General features: G+C 38.1%; 1 protein-coding gene and 1 long non-coding RNA gene across 2 annotated transcripts in view; one reads left to right on the forward strand and one right to left on the reverse strand.

Annotated features, from left to right (window-relative positions):
* The window catches only part of PPP2CB (protein phosphatase 2 catalytic subunit beta), a 30,747-nt gene extending 14,548 nt beyond the window's left edge, over nt 1–16,199 (forward strand). Inside the window, exons 2-7 of the mRNA XM_029226508.1 lie at nt 5,171–5,380; nt 7,246–7,419; nt 8,713–8,802; nt 8,916–9,077; nt 10,911–11,029; nt 15,501–16,199. Coding sequence (XP_029082341.1) covers nt 5,171–5,380; nt 7,246–7,419; nt 8,713–8,802; nt 8,916–9,077; nt 10,911–11,029; nt 15,501–15,573 — 828 coding nt within the window. The 3' untranslated portion in view covers nt 15,574–16,199. The remainder of the gene's footprint in view (nt 1–5,170; nt 5,381–7,245; nt 7,420–8,712; nt 8,803–8,915; nt 9,078–10,910; nt 11,030–15,500) is intronic.
* On the reverse strand, nt 7,443–11,608 carry LOC114897580. The gene is made up of 4 exons (XR_003794224.1): nt 11,478–11,608; nt 10,311–10,398; nt 8,889–9,177; nt 7,443–8,152 (listed from the first exon to the last, which is right to left on the reverse strand). It is a non-coding gene; the product is annotated as an uncharacterized LOC114897580 (long non-coding RNA).
* Nucleotides 16,200–21,880: the final 5,681 nt, after the last annotated feature.

Genomic DNA, 21,880 nt, shown 5'->3' on the forward strand with positions numbered 1-21,880 from the left:
TGGGAAAACTTTGTGAGATGGATAGACTAGACTGGCATGTGCCCTTTGGCCTTTTGCCCCTTCTTGCTGAGTAAGATACCAGATGCAGTGCCTACAGATGCATCATCATTTTATGACCATGAGATGGTGATTCTGTTTACTAAGGATGGCAGAGAAGGTGAAGGGAAAGAGTCTGCTGCCCCAGTGGTCCTTGAGAAGCTGCACCAACCCAGCGCTGCCTATGTCCAGGCTTCTTGTTACATGAGAAAAATAAACCCACAGTTTATGTCTTCTCTTCCCCCCTGAGAAAAAGATACTTCAGTAACATGATGATAATAAAATAATGTATTTTGCCACACAGCTAAGAATCAACCCTTAGAGAATTTGAATTTGGAAAAGCATAGCTATTTCCATATTACACATGTGGAAGGTAAGACTTCACATTTTAGAGAGACACAGACTCACAGATACCTAGTCTCAGTGAAGAAACTGAAGTGTATATAGGTCTTAGGGTTACACAGTTAGATTTCAAATGGGAGAACTCATTCTTCTGGAAGACTTCTGCACATATCTCATTCTAACTAATTATAGGCAAAGAGAAGAAAAATATGGACTACACTGTTCATAACTCTTGGGAAGTTTACGAGGCTAACTTAAGCAGAAATGTCATTTGCCAGAAGAATGTTTAGTAGCCTAGAATCAGAAGGCAAGCTGGAGAACCAAGCTTGGAAATTTTGCAGAAATTAAAGAGAGATTGGAGCCGCAGTCAAAATCATACCATAGAAACGATTTAGAATGCTGGAGAGAACACCTGTGTGGGAGTAGAACTTGCCTTTGTCTCTACTGCTTAGAGTCACTTCAGGTTAAAAGTCTGGGCTAGGTGCATCCAGTTGGCATAGATGAACCTGGAGGTAGACTGACTTTCTTTGTGATTCTAACAGTGTGTATACAGACTTTCGTTGGGATTTTGTTTTATGTATTCTAACATCAGTGTTTTGGATTGGTGTAATAGGACGAAATAGTCACTGAAAGCAAGTTGAGGTGAATGATACATGTCTTTGTAGTAATGTGAACCGACTTACCCTTATCTTTCATCTTACATCTTACATCTTACATGTAGGTCAACAGAACAGATGCATTAATATAATGATTTCCAAGCTTTTTAGTCTCGTGACCCCTTTTTACTTTTAAAACTTAAGGAGATCAGTATAGTAAGTGAATAAAAGTTTTTCAGCAAAACTTCATAGTGTCACTATTACAAGTTTGGGAACTAATAAAGCCATCAATGTAGAAAATCTCCCTACCTAGACTTAAAATTTAACTTTTTGATTTAAAATACAGAAAATATAACTTTACATTTTAAGTCAACTGTTATAAAAATAGTTTAAAACCTTCTTTCATTTAACAGTTTAAACAATGAAGGCTAATTCAGAGCTTTATATTCTCAAATGCTTTCATATAAATAGTTTTCTTGGGCCTCTCAAAAATGTGACCTCTTAATTAGGATTGACTGAATCAATTATTTTTGAGGCATATTGTAACTTACTCTACAAATATCTTTATACTACAGATGTCAGTATTATTGTTATCCTGTGTGCTGTAAGTATTTCCCCAGGCATATTTCTTTTATCTCTTTCTGTAAACAGAAGTTTTAATTTTGTTTGGTTTGAGCTCATCAAAGCCAGCGTGTTTGAGGTGGAGAGTTTACCTGTTCTTTTTTATCTCTGGTGCCTGGCCTATAATAGACACCTGACAGATGTGACATGGATACATGAACCTTACTCTTCAGGAATATTTTGATATGTCACGTGATTGCGGTGTATGGTGTACATCAGAGTGAGTGGTTTATCAGCCTCCTGACTTGTCCTGTGTGGGAACTATATATTAAGTAATCTTTCCTCTGTTTTTGGTAATACTTCCTTTAGTAGGTTCTTTAAGTAGGGTGAGCTTGTTAAAAATTCTTAACGTTACATGACTTGAGGATTCTGTTTTAAATATTTCTGGAAAATGTTGGTTATTTGCTCCCATTTGACTTGAAAAACAAATTACTTGATGCTTGCTAAGCAGATGACATAGTGATTTTACTCACTTTTAAGCTTGTTGCCATGACTGTTTTCCAGTTGTTAGTTCCATTGCAGGAGGTTATGTTGCTCTTGAAAGACCTCTGCTACTTGTTTTCTCAATCTTCAGCCATTATACTAGGATCCTTTTAACTTTGGGATTTGGCTTCTATAAACTGGTTTTTGGTTTTTTTCAGAGATTTTTTTCTTTTTTTAATGTGGACCATTACTAAAGTCTTTATTGAATTTGTTACAGTATTGCTTCTGTTTTATGTTTTTTATGGTTTTTTTGGCCACAAGGCATGTGGGATCTTAGCTCCCCAACCAGGGATTGAACCTGTACCCCCTGCATTGGAAAGGCGAGGTCTTTAACTGCTGGACTGCCAGGGAAGTCCCTATAAATTGGTTTTTGTATTAAGGACTTTTTGTCTTTAACCCCAGTTCATTAATGCTTTGGACTTGACTTGAATGACTCTGCTGTGAAAGTTTGGTCCTGTGATCTGAACCAGCTATTTGAAGAACCTAACATGATCGTGTCTGAAAATTGTTAGAGCAGTTTTCTTGGTGTGGAACTCCTAGACAGTTTTTCTTGTTAAACAGGGGATCTTGTAGTTTTGTGACTTGCCTTTTTCATTTATATACCAGATACCCATTATATCAAATATACTTCTATAACATTCTTAATGTCTACTTAGTATTCCATTCTGTGGATGTTTCATATTTGTTTTCTTAACTATCCAGTGTACATTTATAGTTTTGTTTTTCTTAAAAGCAGTCATTCCTTTACTTATATCCATACATATTTATCTGATTTTATTCATAGTGTAGATGCCTAGAAGTGGAGTTGCTTGGTCCAATGTGTAACCATGTATCAGTTAGCGTTAGGTTTGGTTTGTGTAACAGAAAATCCAAAGTAATAAAGGCTTAACCAAGGTTGCAGTTTGTATTTCTCCATGTACAGGAAAATCTGGAGATAGGCAGTCCAGGGGTGATAACTCCACTGAGGTATCAGGAGACCAGACATCTTGCTGTGTTAGTTTCCTGGGGCTGCTGTAACAAATTACCACTAACTGGGCGGCTTAAAACAACAGACATTTATCCCTCATGGCTCTGGGGGCTGGAAGTCCAAAACCTAGGTGTCAGCAGGGCCACGCACCCTCTGGAGGCTCTAAGAGAGAATCCGTTATTTGCCTCTTCCAGCGTCTGGAGACTGCTGGCACTCCTTGGCCACGTCACTTCAATCTGCCTCTCTCCTCACATGGACTTCTCTGTCCGTGTGTCTGTCTCAAAACTCCCTCTCCCTCTCTAATAAGGGTATATGTAATTACATTTAGGGCCTATTGGGATAATCTAGGATAAGTGCTCCCCCCAAGATGCTTAATCACATCTTTTTCATACGAGGTAATATACACAGGTTCTGGTGATCGGGAAGAGAGTATCGCTTTGCAGTGTGTTTTGTCAGCCTGCCACACCTTCCAGCACTATGCTTGCTCTTCCTAGGGAGCAGCCCCTCTTTATGGTAGAGGTGGCTCCTGGAGTCCAGCCATCACATATACATTCTAGGAAACAGGATGCAGAGTGATGAAGGGCACATCCCCTTTTTAAGGAAACTTTCTGGTTCCCACACAACACTCCTTACATCACACAGAACTTAGTCTTACAGCCATTTGTAGTTGCATGAGAGGCTGGTGCTATGGACTGAATATTTGTATCTTCTCAAAATTCATAGGTGATGCCTGATCCCCAGTGTGATGGTACTTGGAGGTGGCGCCTTTGGTAGGTAATTAGGTCATGAGGGTAAAGCCCTCATGAATGGAATTAGTGCCCTTTATCAGAAGAGACGCTAGAGAGATGACCTCTCTCTCTTAATACCATGTGAAGAAGGCATACACAGCAAGAAGGCGTCCCTCTGCAAACCAGGATGAGGGTCCTCACCAGGAATCGAATCAACCGGCACCTTGATCTTGGGTTTCTCAATCTTCAGAACTGTGAGGAATAAATTTCTGTTGTTTAAGCCACCTAGTCTATTATTTGTTACGGCAGCCTGAACTAAGACAGCTGGGAAATGTAGTTTTTCAGCTCGGAGCATGGCTATCTAATTGAATACAATGAGTTTAATTATTGAGAAGGAAAGGGATAGTGGATATTGAGGTTAGGCAGTCTTTGCCTCAGATCAGTTTACATTTTGTTAGCTTTCCAGATATGTGCATTCCTGCCTATAGGGTATGAGAATAGGCATAGAAATCCCATGCCCCTTAGTTATTACCTCTCGGCCCTAGGCAACCCTAATCTTCTGTCTCTGTAGATTTGTCTGTTCTAAACAATTCACATAAATGGAGTCATACAATATATGACCATTTGTGACTATCTTCTTTCACTTAATATGTTTTCAGAGTTATAGCATGTGTCAGGACGTCATTTCTTTTTCTTTTTATTATTAATAGTCCATTGAATGAATAATACCATATTTGTCTATTCATTAGTTAATGGACATTTAGGTGGTTTCCACTTTTTGGCTATTGTAATGCTGCCATGAACATGTGTAAACTTAAGTTTTCATTTCTCTTAAGTATATATCTAGGGATGGAATTGCTGAATCACATGGTAATTCTATGTTTAACACCTTGAGGAACTGTCAGACTGTTTTCCACAGCAGTCGTACCATTTTAGATTTTCACCAACACTGTGTGAAAGTTCCAATTTCTCCACATCCTCAAAATCACTTGTAATTCTTTTTTATTTAGCCATCCTAGTAGGTGTAAAGTGGAATCTTGTTGTGGTTTTAGTTTTATGATTTTATAATACACATTCAGGTGGTTTTTTCCTCCAGATTTTCTTTTAATAGACAAGAAATGATGCCTTCAGATTTGTGATAGGAGCTTCCCTGGTGGCGCAGTGGTTGAGAGTCCGCCTGCCGATGCAGGGGACACGGGTTCGTGCCCTGGTCCGGGAAGATCCCACATGCCGCAGAGCGGCTGGGCCCGTGAGCCATGGCCGCTGAGCCTGCGCGTCCGGAGCCTGTGCTCCGCAACGGGAGAGGCCACAACAGTGAGAGGCCTGCGTACCGAAAAAAAAAAAAAATTTGTGATAGAATTTTTTTTTTAATTGTTGATTTCATTTTTTTTTAACAGGCTAAGGAAATTTTAACAAAAGAATCAAATGTGCAAGAGGTCCGTTGTCCTGTTACCGTCTGTGGAGATGTTCATGGTCAATTCCATGATCTTATGGAACTCTTTAGAATCGGTGGGAAGTCACCAGATACAAACTATCTATTCATGGGTGACTATGTAGACAGAGGTTATTATTCTGTGGAGACTGTGACTCTTCTTGTGGCATTAAAGGTATGGTTAATGAAGTTTATTTATTTATTTTTCAAGCTTTAATAGGCAAAAGGCAAGAGTGGGGGCATTGCATATCACCTGCTCTAGTTTATGATCCATTCACTTTATAGCCCCGTAAAATAACACTTCATTTTACATCTTTTGAGAGAGAGACATGAAAAAGATATATTAAACCTCTCCTGCCTACTTCTGGTAAATTATTGTTGTAGGTAATCCATAGCTGAAGTCTTGGAATCATTTTTAGTCAACTTATCCCTCATATATAGTCAACTAATAAGTTTTTAAAAAATTCTTGCCTTGCAAAATCTGTTATTCCTGTCTTTCTATTTTTACTATCATACAATGTATATCTTCATCACTTCACACTTTAATTAGTGCAGTAGTGTGGTAGCTAATATTTCTGCCTCCAAGATCTGACCCCTCCAGATCCACCTTGCATATGCTGCCAGATTAAACCTCTCTCATTTAACATTCATCTTGTTACTTCGCTGTTCCCAACTCTTCAATGATTCTGTGTTACCTGCAGAATCGAGCTCACACTCCTTGGCTGGAGTCTAGTAGAGTCTCCTCTACTGTCTAGCCTGAATTTGCTGCTAGTAGTTGGTAGCATAAACTCTTTGCCTCAGATCAGAGTATTTCAGTGCTCTGGCTGTCTCCAAATATTTACCTGATTTCCCCAAACGATTACTCTGTCTTTGATTTCTTACCCCTTCTGCCAAGACTCAGCTCAAGTCCTACTTCTTCCATGAAGCCTTCAACCACCTTAGCTTTACTCCTTCTACTCTAAATTATCGTAAAATGTATTCTCCCATCCCTTATTTATGTTACATAGTGGTGTATTGCCTTGTTTCTCATACTTCCTTAAGTGAAATAAGTCCCTAACCAGTAGAATTCATGTACTATATTTGTGTGGACCTGGTACTAGATTTGAACTCTGTGCTTTACTGCTGGACACATAACAGGTGCTTAGTGAATACGTGTGAAGTATGCATTTGCAGCTTTTCGGTTTGCAGAATCTGATGCTTTTTTATACTTCTTATCAGACACATTGCTAACCAAAAAGTATGCCATAAAGTATGTCTCTACGTTCTGTTATGGAAAGGAAACTATATAAATACATTTGAAATCTTGCCCACATTTGGCAGGGCCTGTTTTGGGGGGTTTTTTTGACATGTCTAAAATTTCTTTTTTTCCCCCCAAATTGTCAAATATTTAATTATTTATGAAAATTTTTAACAATACATGTGCATCATAAAAAGTTGGTTTTCAACATAATACTGTAAAATATACAGGTTCTAGGAAGTGAACTAAAGCATAACAAAGATACATTAAAAAAAGTTATTCATTCCCTTCCTACACCTCACCATCTTCATCTCCAGCCTGGCAGGGCCTGTTTTTGTGTTCTGTTGGCAAATACATTCTTCTGTGGGAAATAAAAGGGAGGGAGAAGTTAGTCTGTAGAGAGTTTGTCTTGGGTCCAGATCTCTTTTGTGTCTGTGGAGCATTAAAAAGTCATAGTGTTCTGGAAAGACTAAGAAGACTAGTGATAATTTGAGTATGAAAAAGATATTGGAGACAAAGAGTCAGATACGATTTTATTATAATAAAATAGTTACCAGTTAATAAGGATTCCAGTGAGGGGGGAGTATGGATACACAGTATGAAGAAGGATGGCCATAAAAAAATACTTCAAAGGTTAATCAAGAGGACCTGGTGATGAATGAGAAAATTTTTTATTCTGAAAAAATTTACATTTAATGTACTAGCAGACTGAAGGGCCATTTAAAGAAATGGGTCAGAGGTTAATGTGCTTAGCATAACACTAGTAAAAATACTTCCATGGGTTTCTTTGCCTTTTCCTCCAGGTGCGTTACCCAGAACGTATTACAATATTGAGAGGAAACCACGAAAGCCGACAAATTACCCAAGTATATGGCTTTTATGATGAATGTCTGCGAAAGTACGGGAATGCCAATGTTTGGAAATACTTTACAGATCTGTTTGACTATCTGCCACTTACAGCTCTAGTGGATGGGCAGGTATGTATGTGGGGACAGATACAAGTAGGAAAAGATTTTCTATTAGTACTTTAGGGTCTAGATTGACATGACATTCTTTCTGCATCTCCTTGGCCTTCTCTGCCTCTTTCCCTTATACTTAAAGTTTCAGAACAGGGAACTGGGTAAGTTTTATACACGTTGAGACCAGCAAGTTCTTCCTTTCATCGTCTCCATCTTCCTGCTTCCCTTTCCATCTATTGATATATCTGTTTATACACCATGTGTTAAGTGACAGTTTCTGATTCTGAGTAGTAGGACAGGTCTACCTCCTTGGGAACTTCCACAGTCTTCTACTAACACTCATAAAATAGAAGTCATTTCTAAATGACCAAGTGGAAGTATAGTGTAAACCAAAACTTTTAGATGTAAGTAAGGGATGAAATGCAAGGAAATGCATTTATTTATAAATTACATTTAATTCGAAGAATGAAACAGTAAAATAAACTTGATTAATTAAAAATAAAAGCAGAAATAGATACCAAAAATACATAGTTGATCAATATGGCCCAAAGCAGTTTTTGAAAAGTCTGTTAAAGAAATATAATAGTCAAAACTCATCTAGAGGGCATCCCTGGTGGCGCAGTGGTTGAGAGTCCGCCTGCCGATGCGGGGGACATGGGTTCGTGCCCCAGTCCCGGAAGATCCCACATACCGCCGAGCGGCTGGGCCCGTGAGCCATGGCCGCTGAGCCTGCGTGTCCGGAGCCTGTGCTCTGCAAGGGAGAGGCCACAGCAGTGAGAGGCCCGCGTACCGCGAAAAAAAAAAAAAAAAAAATATATATATATATATATATATATATATATATATAAAAATAAAAATAAATCCGGTATAAACATTGAGAACAAAATAACAAAAATATTTTTTCAAACTCTTAGAAAACTGAAAAACTATTACAACCAATAACAGGAGTCAGTAGGGTCTTTGCTGTAAGAGAAATTTAAAATTTTTATATGTCAGCAGTAACCAACAGAAAAGTTAATGGTGGGTCACAAAGCACGGAAATCGCATTCTAGAGAAAGTGGAAATATACTATATAAAATACCTAGGATTATAAAGAAAAAAGAAGTGTATTTTAAATGTTAACAGCTTTCTCTGATCATGCATTTTTTGTTTTTTTCCATTGTATATTATACATTTTCCACTGTGAATATTATTAAATGCTATTTTGAAAAGAAAAGCTACTAGGATTGACATTGGTAACCATTATTTACTCTCCATTAACTTTTAGCATTTAATAAAACAAATTCATTTTCTTTTTAAATTCATAAACAGATATTCTGCCTCCATGGTGGCCTCTCCCCATCCATAGATACACTGGATCATATAAGAGCCCTGGATCGTTTACAAGAAGTTCCACATGAGGTAAACTTAGTTTTAATGAAAAAGAAAGCAATATAACCACATTGTGGTAACCCTAGATTAGTTAAATATGAATACTCATAACTTACGTCGCATACTTCCATTTTCTTTGCCAGGGCCCAATGTGTGATCTGTTATGGTCAGATCCAGATGATCGTGGTGGGTGGGGTATTTCACCACGCGGCGCTGGCTACACATTTGGACAAGATATTTCTGAAACGTTTAACCATGCCAATGGTCTCACACTGGTTTCTCGTGCTCACCAACTTGTAATGGAGGTATGTCCTTTTCTTATAGGATGATGATCTCTGTTTCAAATAAATGTCTCTCTAATAAAGCTTCATGACTTAGAATGTCAGAAACATTCCTCCCCATTACCTAAATGAAAGGAAAAAAAACTTGGCTGATTTAAGCAAGTAGGGAAAGTACTAGTTGGCCAAAGCGAAATTATATCTCACTTTTGTAATTAATTTAGACTTCAAGAAAAATTGCAAAAAAATTCCTTTCTGTCCTACACTCAGATTCCTAGAATATAAATATTTTAATATTTGCTTTATCATTCTCTCTCCCTTCCTATTCCCCTTTCCCCTCACACATTACTTTTTTTTTTAGCTGTTTGAACGTCAGCTGAAGGTGAGATCCTCCTTTACATCCAAATTTCCATGTGTGCTTTGTAAAAATAAGGACTTTCTCCTAAATAACCACAGTATAGTTATCAAGGTCAGGAAATTTTCATTGATATAGTACCATTATCTAAGTGCTTTATTCAGGGAATTCCCTGATGGTCCAGTGGTTAAGACTCTTTGCTTCCACTGCAGGGGACACAAGTTTGATCCCTGGTCAGGGAACTAAGATCCCACAAGCCTCGCAGCACGGCCAAAAAAATAAAATAATAAAAAAAATTTTTAAGTCTATAAACGCTTTAGTTAAATTTTTATTATCTCACCAATGTCCTTTATAGCAGAATTTTTTAATAGCAAAATTTAATAATGTGTGTGCACCTATAATCTCATCCAGGATCATGCTGTATTCAGTCTCCTCAGATTTCCTTTGTTTTGCATAATCTTGACATTTTTGAAGACTACAAGCAATTTTATTTTGTAGAAATCGCCTTCATTTATGGTTTGGCTGATGTTTCCTTATGATTCGGGATGTGCGCTTTTGGCGGGCATATCACAGTATGAGGATGTGTCCTTCTCGGCACATCGTGTCAGGTCATGGGATCTTTCCCAGTGCTGGTGCTATTAACTAACTTGGATCACTTAGTTAAGGTGGTGCCTGCCACATTTCTCTACCATGATGTTACTATTCTTTAAACATTAAAGGAATATAAATAGAATATAATCCTTCCAAACCAGTAGGGAGTGGCTTCAAGATGTTAGAGAAAATTTCACTAACCCAACAGAGGCAGAAGGGGTAACAGCATGGTAATAAAGAGCGTAGATTTGTACAGTAAAGATAAACCTCATTATAATCATTAGGAATGTGAATGGATAAAAATTTTTACTTACCTAAAATACTGAGAGTCTCAAATTGGATAAATAATCAAAAAATTCACCCATTATTTGGGATTTATCTAAAACATGATGATACCACAGACTAGAAATAGAGGGATGGAAAATGGTGTATTAATACATCATTAGATAATTATCCAAAATATAGTTAATAATATGAATCAGAAAAGGCTGTAAGACAGTAGTATATTTAGAAATAAAAAGAGGTATTTTGCTGATGAAAAGTGGCCCAGTTATATAGGAGAGAATAATTCTAAATTTTTATTTACCTAGTAATACAGTCAAAGTACGTAAAGCAAAAATTGACATAATTTATGAGGAAGAATTGAGACATCTTCCATCATTGTGGGAGAAATCTGAATACACATCCTAGCCTCGATCTCAAGCGTAGATTAAGCAGAAAAAGTTACTGAGCTCCATAGCTGAATCTCAGTGCAGGTGTACATATTAAAGATGGACACCACATAAGGTAACACAAGACTGCATTTCCACAGAGAATACTCGTGTAACTTTTGAGTTTAGTTTTCTAAACTTAGCTATGTCAACATTATGATTTTATGGTGAAATACTGATTTTTTTTTTTTTTAAATGCTGCAGGGATACAATTGGTGTCACGATCGGAATGTGGTTACCATTTTCAGCGCACCGAATTACTGTTATCGTTGTGGGAACCAGGCTGCTATCATGGAATTAGATGACACTTTGAAGTATTCCTTGTAAGTAACTTTAAATTTTAATTGTATGTAATCACTTTCAGAAGGAAAATTGCAATGTGGATTATTAAAGTTAGAGGTAGAGGAGTTTTGCTTCTGGAATAGCGGAGTGAGGAACATGGCAAACCCTCTCCCCAGTAGGAACAAACACTGGACTGGAAAACGTTATTTTAAACAATTGTTTCAAGTGTTTGGAATTTGTCCTAAATGTATACAGCAAATACAGAAACACTTATTCTGGATCTGCTAACTCTCAGTATAAAACCAGAGTCTGTGGAATTTGAGTCACGAGTGTTTCCTCCTGTTTCCAGATCCCCTGTACAGAAACTACACTGCAGTCGTTCTGTCCCGGGTGGGTGTGGTCAAGAAGATGGGGCTTCTCCCCTCCCCCAGTTCCCAGTCCAGGGCTGTTGTTTCTCCCCCCTGGGGGGCAGGTGCCAGCATATCTCACCTGTCCCAGTCCAGGGTTACAGAGGCTCTGCTCCCAGTGGGTGCAGTCGGTCAGGCTGAGACTCCCTTCCCCTCCCTGGCTCCTAGGGTGGAGGCTCTGTTCCAGTCATGTGTGGCAGGCAGAGAATGCTGTCTCCCCAGTTCTTGCCTCAGTGCCTACCCTAGAACAGGGGATGTCACTAAGAAGTGGGCCATCATACCTGCCTGCAATTCCGGAACAGTGGCATAGAAGTTCTGTTCAGAGAGAGATGCAGAACAAAAAGTTCCTTACCTCTGCCTGAGGGGGCTGACCTTACTTAGAACAGAGGGTCAAGAATTGCACGCCTAAGTATTTTGTTGAAGACAGTGGGTATCATGGTGGAGACCAATGAAGAAGGCTCTCATAGCTCCCATGATACTAGTAGCAACAAGCAAAAGAGGAGAGCAAGGAGAACTTTAACAGGTAAAAGCAGGGAAAGAGATAGTGAAGAAGAGCTTTCCTGAGATCATCACAGTCAACTCTGGGAGACAAGATGGCTGTGCACGTACATTAGGCTGTACCCACACAGGAGCAGTCAGACACATCATGGTCAAAATGTTGAGAGTCTAAAAGAAATAATCTTGAAGGCAGTAAGAGAAAAATGACTTACAAAAGGGAACCTCAATCGAATAATCAGCTGACATTTCCTCAGAAAGGCAATGAAACATACTCAAAGTGCTGAAAATAAAAACCAAGGTCATATCCAGCACAACTTCGGAATGAACACAAAAGAAGGGCATACCCAGATAAACAAAAACGGAGGGAATTCAATGCTGGCAGACCTGCCATACAAGATATACTAGAGGGAGCTTCAGGCTGAAAGCAAATGATACCAGAAAGTAAGTCAGCTGCACACACAAGGTAGTAATAGTAGAAGATGGTAGAATTGCACCTTCTTAACTGATTTAAAAACCAGTTGCATGACACAGTAAGGATATACTTGTAGTATAACTGAACTTAAAAGAAACAGAATATATAGAAATGCAGTCGTAGATTTGATAGTAACAGCACAGAGGAGGTGGTTGGGAACAAAGCTGTACTAAAGAAGGAAGTAACGCCAGATGGTAACTTGAATTAAAGGAAGAATATGAAGAAAATACAAATGAGAAGGTTATTTAACAAAATCTATAAATACACAAAGAGTATATAAAATAGTAATTATATATTATAGTAATTATATTAAAAAGTGTATATAATAATTTTGGGGGTTTGTAACATATACTGTGTATAACAGCAATACCAAAAACGGGGAATGGAAATGGAAAGGAGCTATATGCTATCTAGGAGTAAAATACCTCTTAAATCACTAGAATTTATAAATCTGAAGTAGAATTTCATAAGTTGTGTATTCTGAGTTCCAGAGCAACCACTAAAAAAAGAAAAATAATGGTAAAGTTATTAAAGGAATTTAAATACTATGTTAGAAAATATTTTACTAAAAAGAAAGCAGTTAAAGCAGGAACCAGTAAACAAAGAAAGGCATATTTAAAAAAAGAAAAGAAAATGGCAGGTATAAATCCAGTCTTATCAATAACACTGAATGAGTCATCAACACAATGCAATCAGAGGGCAGAAATTATCAAGTTGGTGTTTTTGTTTTTAAATATCTAGCTTTATAATGTCTACAGGAAACGTAATTTAGATTCAAAAACAAAAATAGGTTAAAAATAAAATGGTGAGAAAAGATACATCATGCAAATAGTAACCATAAAAGTGCTGGGCTGAATATACTAATACCAGACCAAACAGATTTCAAACCAAAAACTGTTACTAGAAATAAAGAAGAACGCTTCACAATGATAAAGAGTCAGACTATTAGGAAAATATATCATAAACGTATGCACTTAACAATGGAGCCCTAGAATATACGGAGCAGAAATGAACAGAACTGAAGGAAGAAACAGACAGACAAAAATAGCTGGAGACTTTATTATGCCACCTGCAATAACAGAACTAGACAGAAGATCAGCAAGGAAATAGAAGACTTGAAAAACACTACAACTTTACCTAACGTCTGCAGAACACTCCACCAGGCAATAGCAGAGCACAGAGTTTTCTCAGACGCACATGGAACATTCTCCAACACTGACCATGTGCTTGGCTATAAACCCTAAGCCTTAGAACATTTAAGATTGGAGTCATACAAAGTATGTTCTCCAAACACTGTGGGATGAAATCAGAAATCAATAACAAAAGAAAAACTGGAAAATATACAAATAGGTACAAACTAAGACACTCCTAAATAACCTTTGTGTGGGGGGGTGGTCAAAGAAGAAATCACCAGGGAAATGAGAAGATACTTTGAGATGAGTGAAAATGAAAACACAGTGTACCAAAACCTGTGGGATACAGTGAAAGCAGTGTTTGCAGGGAAATTTATAGCTGTAAATGCCTGTATTAAAAGTCAGATAGAATTAGAAGTTGACAATATATAACCCAGAAGAGGGCTCTCACCAGAACTCACCCATGCTGGCACCCTGATCTCCAACTTCCAGCCTCCATAACCTAACTGTACACCTTAAGGACCTAGAAAAAGAAGAGCAAACTAAACTCAGTGCAAGCATATGGAAGGAAATAAAATTAGCAGTGGAAATAAAATGAAATTATACAAAAACCGTAGAGAAAACCAACGGAACCAAAAGTTGTTTCTTTTTGACAAAATTGAAAAGCCTTAACTAGACTGGCCAAGAAAAAAAAAGAGCGAAGACTCACATTACCAAAATCCCCACAAGCCTTACTGAAAGAAGAAGAATTGTAAGGGAATACAATAACTATATGGCAACAAATTAGGTAACTTGGATAAACTGGACAAATTCGTAGAAAGACAAAAAGGAAAACTACCAAAACTGACTCAGAAAATCTGAATAAACCTATAACAAATGAAGAAATAAAATTAATAATTTTAAGACTTCCTACAAAGAAAAGCCCAGGCCCAGTTGGCTTCACTGGTGAATTGACCAAATGTTTAAAAAGGAATTAACACCAGTCCTTCACAAAGACCTACAAAAAACAGAAGAGGAGGGATTACTTCCCAACCAATTCTTTAAAGATTGTATTACCCAACAAAAAAAAAAAAAAAAGATTGTATTACCCTACTACCAAAATCAAAGACATTTTAAGAAAACTACAGACCAATACTCTTTATGTGTATAGACACAAAAATCTGCAACAAAATATTAACCAAATCCATAAGTATATAAAAAATTATACACGGACCAAGTGGGATTTAGCCTAGGAATGCGAAGTTGGTTCAAAATATGAAAATCACTTCTTGTAATAAACCATATTAATAAAGGACAAAAACCACATGATCTCATTAAGGCCAGAAAAAGTATTTGTCAACATCGAGCACCTTTTCACAATAAAAGTATAGTTGACCCTTGAACAACATGGGTTTGAACTGTGTGAGTCCACTTGTATGTGGATTTTTTTTTTAGTACTCTATAAACACTACAGCACTACAGGGGCTTTGGAACCACAGGTAGGGAGGAACCGCATATACGGAGGGCTTGGCTTTAAGTTATACTCGGATTTTTAATTGCAGAGGGTCGGGACCCCAACCCCGTGTGGTTGAAGGGTCAGCTGTACTCAACTAGTCAAAGAAGGGAACTTTCTCATCTTGGTAAATGTCATCTACAGAAACCCCACAGCTAATTACATCATTCATTCTTAATGGTGAAAGACTGAATGCTTTTCCTCTAAAATCTAAAACAAGCATGTCTGCTCTCTTTACTTCTATTCAACTGATAGTAATACTACAAACCGTTTATGCCAGACATGAACCAGACATCTTGTCTGCCTAAATCTTCACCGTGGCTCTGTGAGATAGTTTTATGAAAGAGAACACCTGCAGTGACCTACCCAGGGTCACTCCAGTCATAAAGAACACAGAAAAGGTGGGAGACGAGGACTGCTCTTTCTACCTCGGTGTCTTGTTCTTTATTGATTCGTTTGCCTGCAGCGTCAAATCCTTTAACCATTTGCTTTCTTTTTTGCCATTTATAGCCTTCAGTTTGACCCAGCACCTCGTCGTGGAGAGCCTCACGTGACCCGGCGCACCCCAGACTACTTTCTGTAAATTCCTCCAGGGAAAACCTGCCTTTGTATGTGGAAGTATACCTGGCTTTTAAAAATATATATATTTAGAAACAAAACAAAAAAAAGCAACAGTAATCTATGTGTTTCTCTAACAAATTGGGATCTGTCTTGGCATTAAACCATATCATGGACCAAACTGTGCCATACTAATGATGAGCATTTAGCACAACTTGAGACTGAAATTAGTTCAACACTATGTTCTAGATCGGTCGGTCTTAACAGTTTGCCTGCTGTGTTTGTAGTAACCATTTTCCTTGGGACTGTTCAAGCAAAAAAGGTAACTAACTCCATCTCCTTTTGCACTTACTTGGAAATTTTAGTTAGAGTGTTTAACTGGCATGGATTAATAGGGTTGGATTTTTATTTTTAAGAAAAATTCACAAGCTAACTTCCACTTAATTCATTACCGTGTATTTTATTGAAATGTATAATTAACTGAAAAAAAGATTCTTGGGAGTACGTTGTCATAACATTTAAAGAGATTTCCCTTCCTTTAAACTAAATTACTATTTTATGTTGATCTGCATATTTCTGTATATTTGTCATGACAGTGCTTGCATTCTATTTGGTGTACTGAGCAAATAAACTTTCCATTTTAAACAAAAACATGTTGATTTACTGTGGTACACTTTAAATGAAAGTTTTAGTCTTTTGTAACTTCGTATGAGATCTCTTGACCTGTAATAAATAGTTGTGTTGAGGTACTTTAAATGTAGTGTTCTTTGTTTAGGACTTATTTTCAGAAGAAAAAAATTTTTAAGAATACCTGGTGACTCTTTCTTAGGCCATGAAAGACATTCTTATTTCTAAACATCATTTCATTAGGTAATTTGTATTCACATTTTAAACTATGGATGATATGCTAAAAACTGTAGGATATCATATGGCTGGGTAGAATCTTTTAAAAACCAAAATGTTATTTTATCTTTACCTTTTGATCTAGAAATGAGAATAAATTAACCTCCACATAAAGTTTAGTACAAGTCGTAGTGCTGTTTAAATGTACAGCATGAATTCCGGATGGCAGAAGAGAACATGCTGAGTCTGCAGGGGGGAGATGATGGAAGACACAGAGGAAAACTAAACTCTTTTGTCTTTATATAAGAAAACAAGATGGTAAAAATAGGTATAAACATCTCAAAATTACAATCAGCGTAAATGAACTGTATCCTCTAGTTAGAAGACAAAGGGTAAGAGTTGGTTTTTTAGAAAATCCAGCTATATACCTGATTACAAGACACACACCAGAAGCAAAGTGACTTGGATAGGTTGAAATTAGAAGATGGGATAGACCAAGAAAAGATACTAAAAGGAAAACTAGAGTAGCTATATAAATATTAAAATAGACTGAGACAAAATTTAAGAGCATAGAACCAATACAAATAGTTATCTCATAATTCTAAACCTGAATGCATATACCAAAATAGGCTCAAATATGTTAAAAACAAAAAGCCTTACAAATGCAGAGAAAGCTTGACAAGTTTTCATTACAGTGGCAGATTTCAACTCTCTTCTCTGTTATTATAAAGTAAAATACAAAAACTGGAAGATTTGAACAACACGTTTGAATAAGATTGATATAATAAACATATACATCTCTGTATCCTAACAGAATACACATTCTTGTCAAGTTTATATGGAACGTTTATAACAATTGGCAATTATTAGGCCATAAAGCAAGTCTCAAAAACTTTCAAAAAATTGACATTCTCTATGGTGCAATTAATTTAGAGGTTAATAGCAAAAATATAGAAATACCTATATATTTTGAAACTTCAAAAATAAGGGTGAAAGAGGAAGTAAAGGAAATTTAAACTTCCATAAAACAGAATTTAGAAAAACTGGTTATGAAAATACATATAAAATTATGTGGATAAAATAGAATAGCCAAAACTATTTTGAAAAACAAGAACAAAGAGCATGTTCACTTCCCTGTGTCAAAATTTAACTTTTATAAAAGTACAGTTTTCAAGACAGTGTAGTATAGGACTTCCCTGGTGGCACAGTGGTTAAGAATCCACCTGCCAATGGAGGGGACACGGGTTTGATCCCTGGTCTGGGAAGATCCCACGTGCCATGGAGTAACTAAGCCCATGTGCTACAAGTGCTGAGCCTGCGCTCTAGAGCCCACGAGCCACAACTGCTGAAGCCCACACACCTAGAGCCTGTGCTCCTCAACAAGAGAAGCCACCGCAATGAGGAGCCCGCGCACCGCAATGAGAAGCCCGCGCACTGCAATGAAGAGTAGCCCCCGCTCACCACAACTAAGAGAAAGCTTGCACGCAGCAACAAAGACCCAACGCAGCCAAAATGTAAGGATGGACATACAGATCAATGAACAGAATTGAAAGTCCAGAAATAAATCCTTACATTTATAGTCAAATAATTTTCAGCAAAAATAGCTAGGCAATTCATTAAGGGAAGGATTGTTCAACAAATGGTGTTAGGAAAATTGTTATATGCAAATGCAAAAGGATGAACTTAGATGCTTACCTCCCATCATACACAAAAATTCACTAAAAATGGATCAAACTTTAACAAGAAAATACAGAACCTCTTTGACAACGTGGGTTAAGCAGAGATTTCTTAAATAACACCAAAAGAATGGTACACAAAAATTTTAAGTTGATAAACTGCACTGTGAAAGAATTCAAAACTTTTGTGCTTCAAAGGACAGAATTAAATGAAAAGACATACACTGAAAGAAAATATTTGCATCACACATCTGATAAAAGACTTGTATGCAGATTTTAAAAGAATTCTTACCACTCAATAAGACAATCAGAACATGGGCAGAAGATGTGAAAAGACATTTCACCAAAGAAGATATGCAAATAGCTAATAAATACATGAAAAGATCAACATCATTAGTAATTAGGGAAATGTAAACTAAAAACACAATTGAGATATCACTTCACACCCATTAGAAAGGGTATAATAAGCCTTTCTTATTTATGAACAAATAACAAATATTGGTAAGAATGTGGAAAAGTTGGAACCCTCCCACATTGCTATTGATAAACGTAAAATGGTGCAGCCACTTTGGGAAACTTGACAGCTTCTTAAATGTAAAGTAACTATGACCCCGCAATTCCACTCGTTCATAGCTACCCACGTATATGGTTAAAATACATGTTCAGGGCTTCCCTGGTGGCGCAGTGGTTGAGTCCACCTGCCGATGCAGGGGACACGGGTTCGTGCCCCGGTCCGGGAAGATCCCACATGCCGCGGAGCGGCTGGGCCCGTGAGCCATGGCCGCTGAGCCTGGGCGTCCGGAGCCTGTGCTCCGCAACGGGAGAGGCCACAACAGTGAGAGGCCCGCGTACCGCAAAAAAAAAAAAAAGTTCATACAAAGACATACATGCAAATGTTCACAGCAACATTAATTATAATAGCTGAAAGCTGGAAACATTCTAAATGTCCATCAACTGTTCAGTGGATAGACAAAAATGTTATACAATAGTAAACCAGCATTAATAAAAAGTAGTGAACTGAAACATAATACAACATGGATGAACTTCAAAACATGCTAATGAAAGAAGCCAGACATGACAAACTACACATATTCCATTTCTATGAGATGCCCAGAAAAGGCAAATTTATGGAGAAAGAAGGAGATTAGCCCTGGGACTTCCCTGGTGGTCCAGTGGTTTAGACTCCACGCTCCCAACGTAGGGGGCCCAGGTCCGATCCCTGGTCAAGGAATTAGATCCCCAATGCCACAACTAAAAGATCCTGCATGAAGCAACTAAAGACCTGGCGCAGCTAGCTGAATGAATGAATGAATGAATGGAATGCCTGGCCAGTGGGAATGGGAATTAACTGTAAATGGGCATGAGGGTTCTTGTTAGAATGATGAAAATGTTCTAAAACTGGTTTATGGTCATGATTGCGCCTTTTGGTAAATTTACCAAAAATCTTTACCCTTGAAATGGGAATATTTCATATGTAAAATATACCTCAATGAAGCTGTTTACAGAAACAAAACTTGTGCAGTGCAACCAAACCAGGCTTTACAGGGAAATTTATAACTAAATGCTTGTATTGTAACAGAGGAAAAGCTGAAAATTGAGCTAAGTGTTTACTATTCCATAAAAGTTAAAAGGTTAAGAGCAAATATCGAAAGAAAAGATTCAAAAGAAAATATCAACAGAACCAAAGTTGGTACTTGAAAAGATTAATAAAATGAAGGAAAACATTCAGGGGCACAAACAAAAGCATGAATTTGCAGAATAAAAGAGAAGTGATTAAAAAGTCTAGAGGGTACTATGAATAATATTTGCCAATAAATTTGAAAACTGAGCAAAAAAGAAGTACTGAGCAAATTACTAGGGTATTTTGACCTTATCAAACTGACTCAAGAATAAATGGAGGGGGGCTTCCCTGGTGGTGCAGTGGTTGAGAACCCGCCTGCCAGTGCAGGGGACACGGGTTCGAGCCCTGGCCTGGGAGGATCCCACATGCCGTGGAGCAGCTGAGCCCGTGTGCCACGGCTGCTGGGCCTGCGCTCTGGAGCCCGCGAGCCACAACTACTGAGCCCACGTGCCACAACTACTGAAGCCCATGTGCCTGGAGCCCGTGCTCCGCAACAAGAGAGGCCACCGCAGTGAGAAGCCCGCGCACCACAACAAAGAGTAGCCCCTGTTCGCCGCAACTGGAGAAGGCCTGCACGCAGCAATGAAGACCCAACGCAACCAAAAATAAATAAATAATAATAAATACACTTAAAAAAATTTAAAAAATAAATAAATGGAGGGCTTCCCTGGTGGCGCAGTGGTTAAGAATCTGTCTGCCAATGCAGGGGACATGGGTTCAAGCCCTGGTCTTGGAAGATCCCACATGCCACGGAGCAACTAAGCCCGTGAGCCACAACTACTGAGCCTGCACATCTGGAGCCTGTGCTCCGCAACGGGAGAGGCCGCAACAGTGAGAGAGGCCCGCGCACCACGATGAGAAGTGGCCCCTGCTCGCCACAACTGGAGAAGGCCCTCGCACAGAAACGGAGACCCAACACAGCCAAATAAATAAATAAATAATTTTAAAAAAAGAGAGAAATCTAAACACTACTTTAAAAAAAACACTACATAGAGAACAGACCTGTGGTTGCCAAGGGGGAGGGGGGAGGGGAGGGATGGACTGCGAGTTTGGGACTAGCAGATGCAAACTATTATATATAGAATGGATAAACAACAACGTCCTATTGTATATTCAACATCCTGTAATAAACGATAATGGAAAAGGAAAAAAAAATGGAGTCTTACTACTGTTACTATTAAAGAAACTGAATCACTCATTTAAATCTTACAAAGACTACACTAGGTACCAATGGTCATACTAGTGTTATTCACAATAGCCAAAAGGTGGAAAAAACCCAGATGTCCATCAACCGGCAAGTAGATAAAGAAAATATGGTATATACGTACAATGGAATATTATTCAACCATAAAAAGGATAGATTCTGATATATGCTACAACACGGATGACCCTCAAAGACATGCTAAGTGCAACAAACCAGGCACAAAAAGACAAATATTGTTTAATTCCACTTACATGAGGTACCTAGAATAGGCAAATTCACAGATACAGAAAGTAGAATAGAGATTACCAGGGGCTGGGGAAGGAGGGAAGGGGGAGTTACTATTTAATGTGTAGTATGTTTGCAATGATGAAAAAGTTCTGGAAATTGTTGGTGGTGATGGTTGCACACCATTGTGAACGTACTTAATGCCACTGAATTATATACTTTAAAATGGTTAAAATGGTAAATTCTGTATATTTTACCACAATAAATTTTTTTTCTTTTTAGAATCAGCTTGTTATAGTCACACACGTAGGAGAAGAAAAAAAACAAAAACCTGCTGGGCTTTTGACCAGGATTGTAGCATCTATCACTTTGGGGAGAATAGATGTTTTCACATGGAGTCTTCCACTCCATGGAGATAGCATATACCTCCTTTAAGTCTTCCTTAATTTCTCTCAACATCGTATTATACTATTTGGGGTATTATATTTTGTGTATAAATCTTGCCATCTAGGGCTTCCCTGGTGGTGCAGTGGTTGAGAGTCCACCTGCCGATGCAGGGGACACGGGTTTGTGCCCTGGTCCGGGAAGACCCACATGCCGCAGAGTGGCTGGGCCCGTGAGCCATGGCCGCTGAGCCTGCACGTCTGGAGCCTGTGCTCCGCAACGGGAGAGGCCACAACAGTGAGAGGCCCGTGTACTGCAAAAAAACAAACAAACAAAAACTCTTGCCATCTAATCGTATTTCATTTTATTTATTTATTTA

This window comes from Monodon monoceros, unplaced genomic scaffold (assembly GCF_005190385.1).
Source record: "Monodon monoceros isolate NGI ecotype Baffin Bay Population unplaced genomic scaffold, NGI_Narwhal_1 Super_Scaffold_17, whole genome shotgun sequence".
Taxonomy (NCBI): domain Eukaryota; kingdom Metazoa; phylum Chordata; class Mammalia; order Artiodactyla; family Monodontidae; genus Monodon; species Monodon monoceros.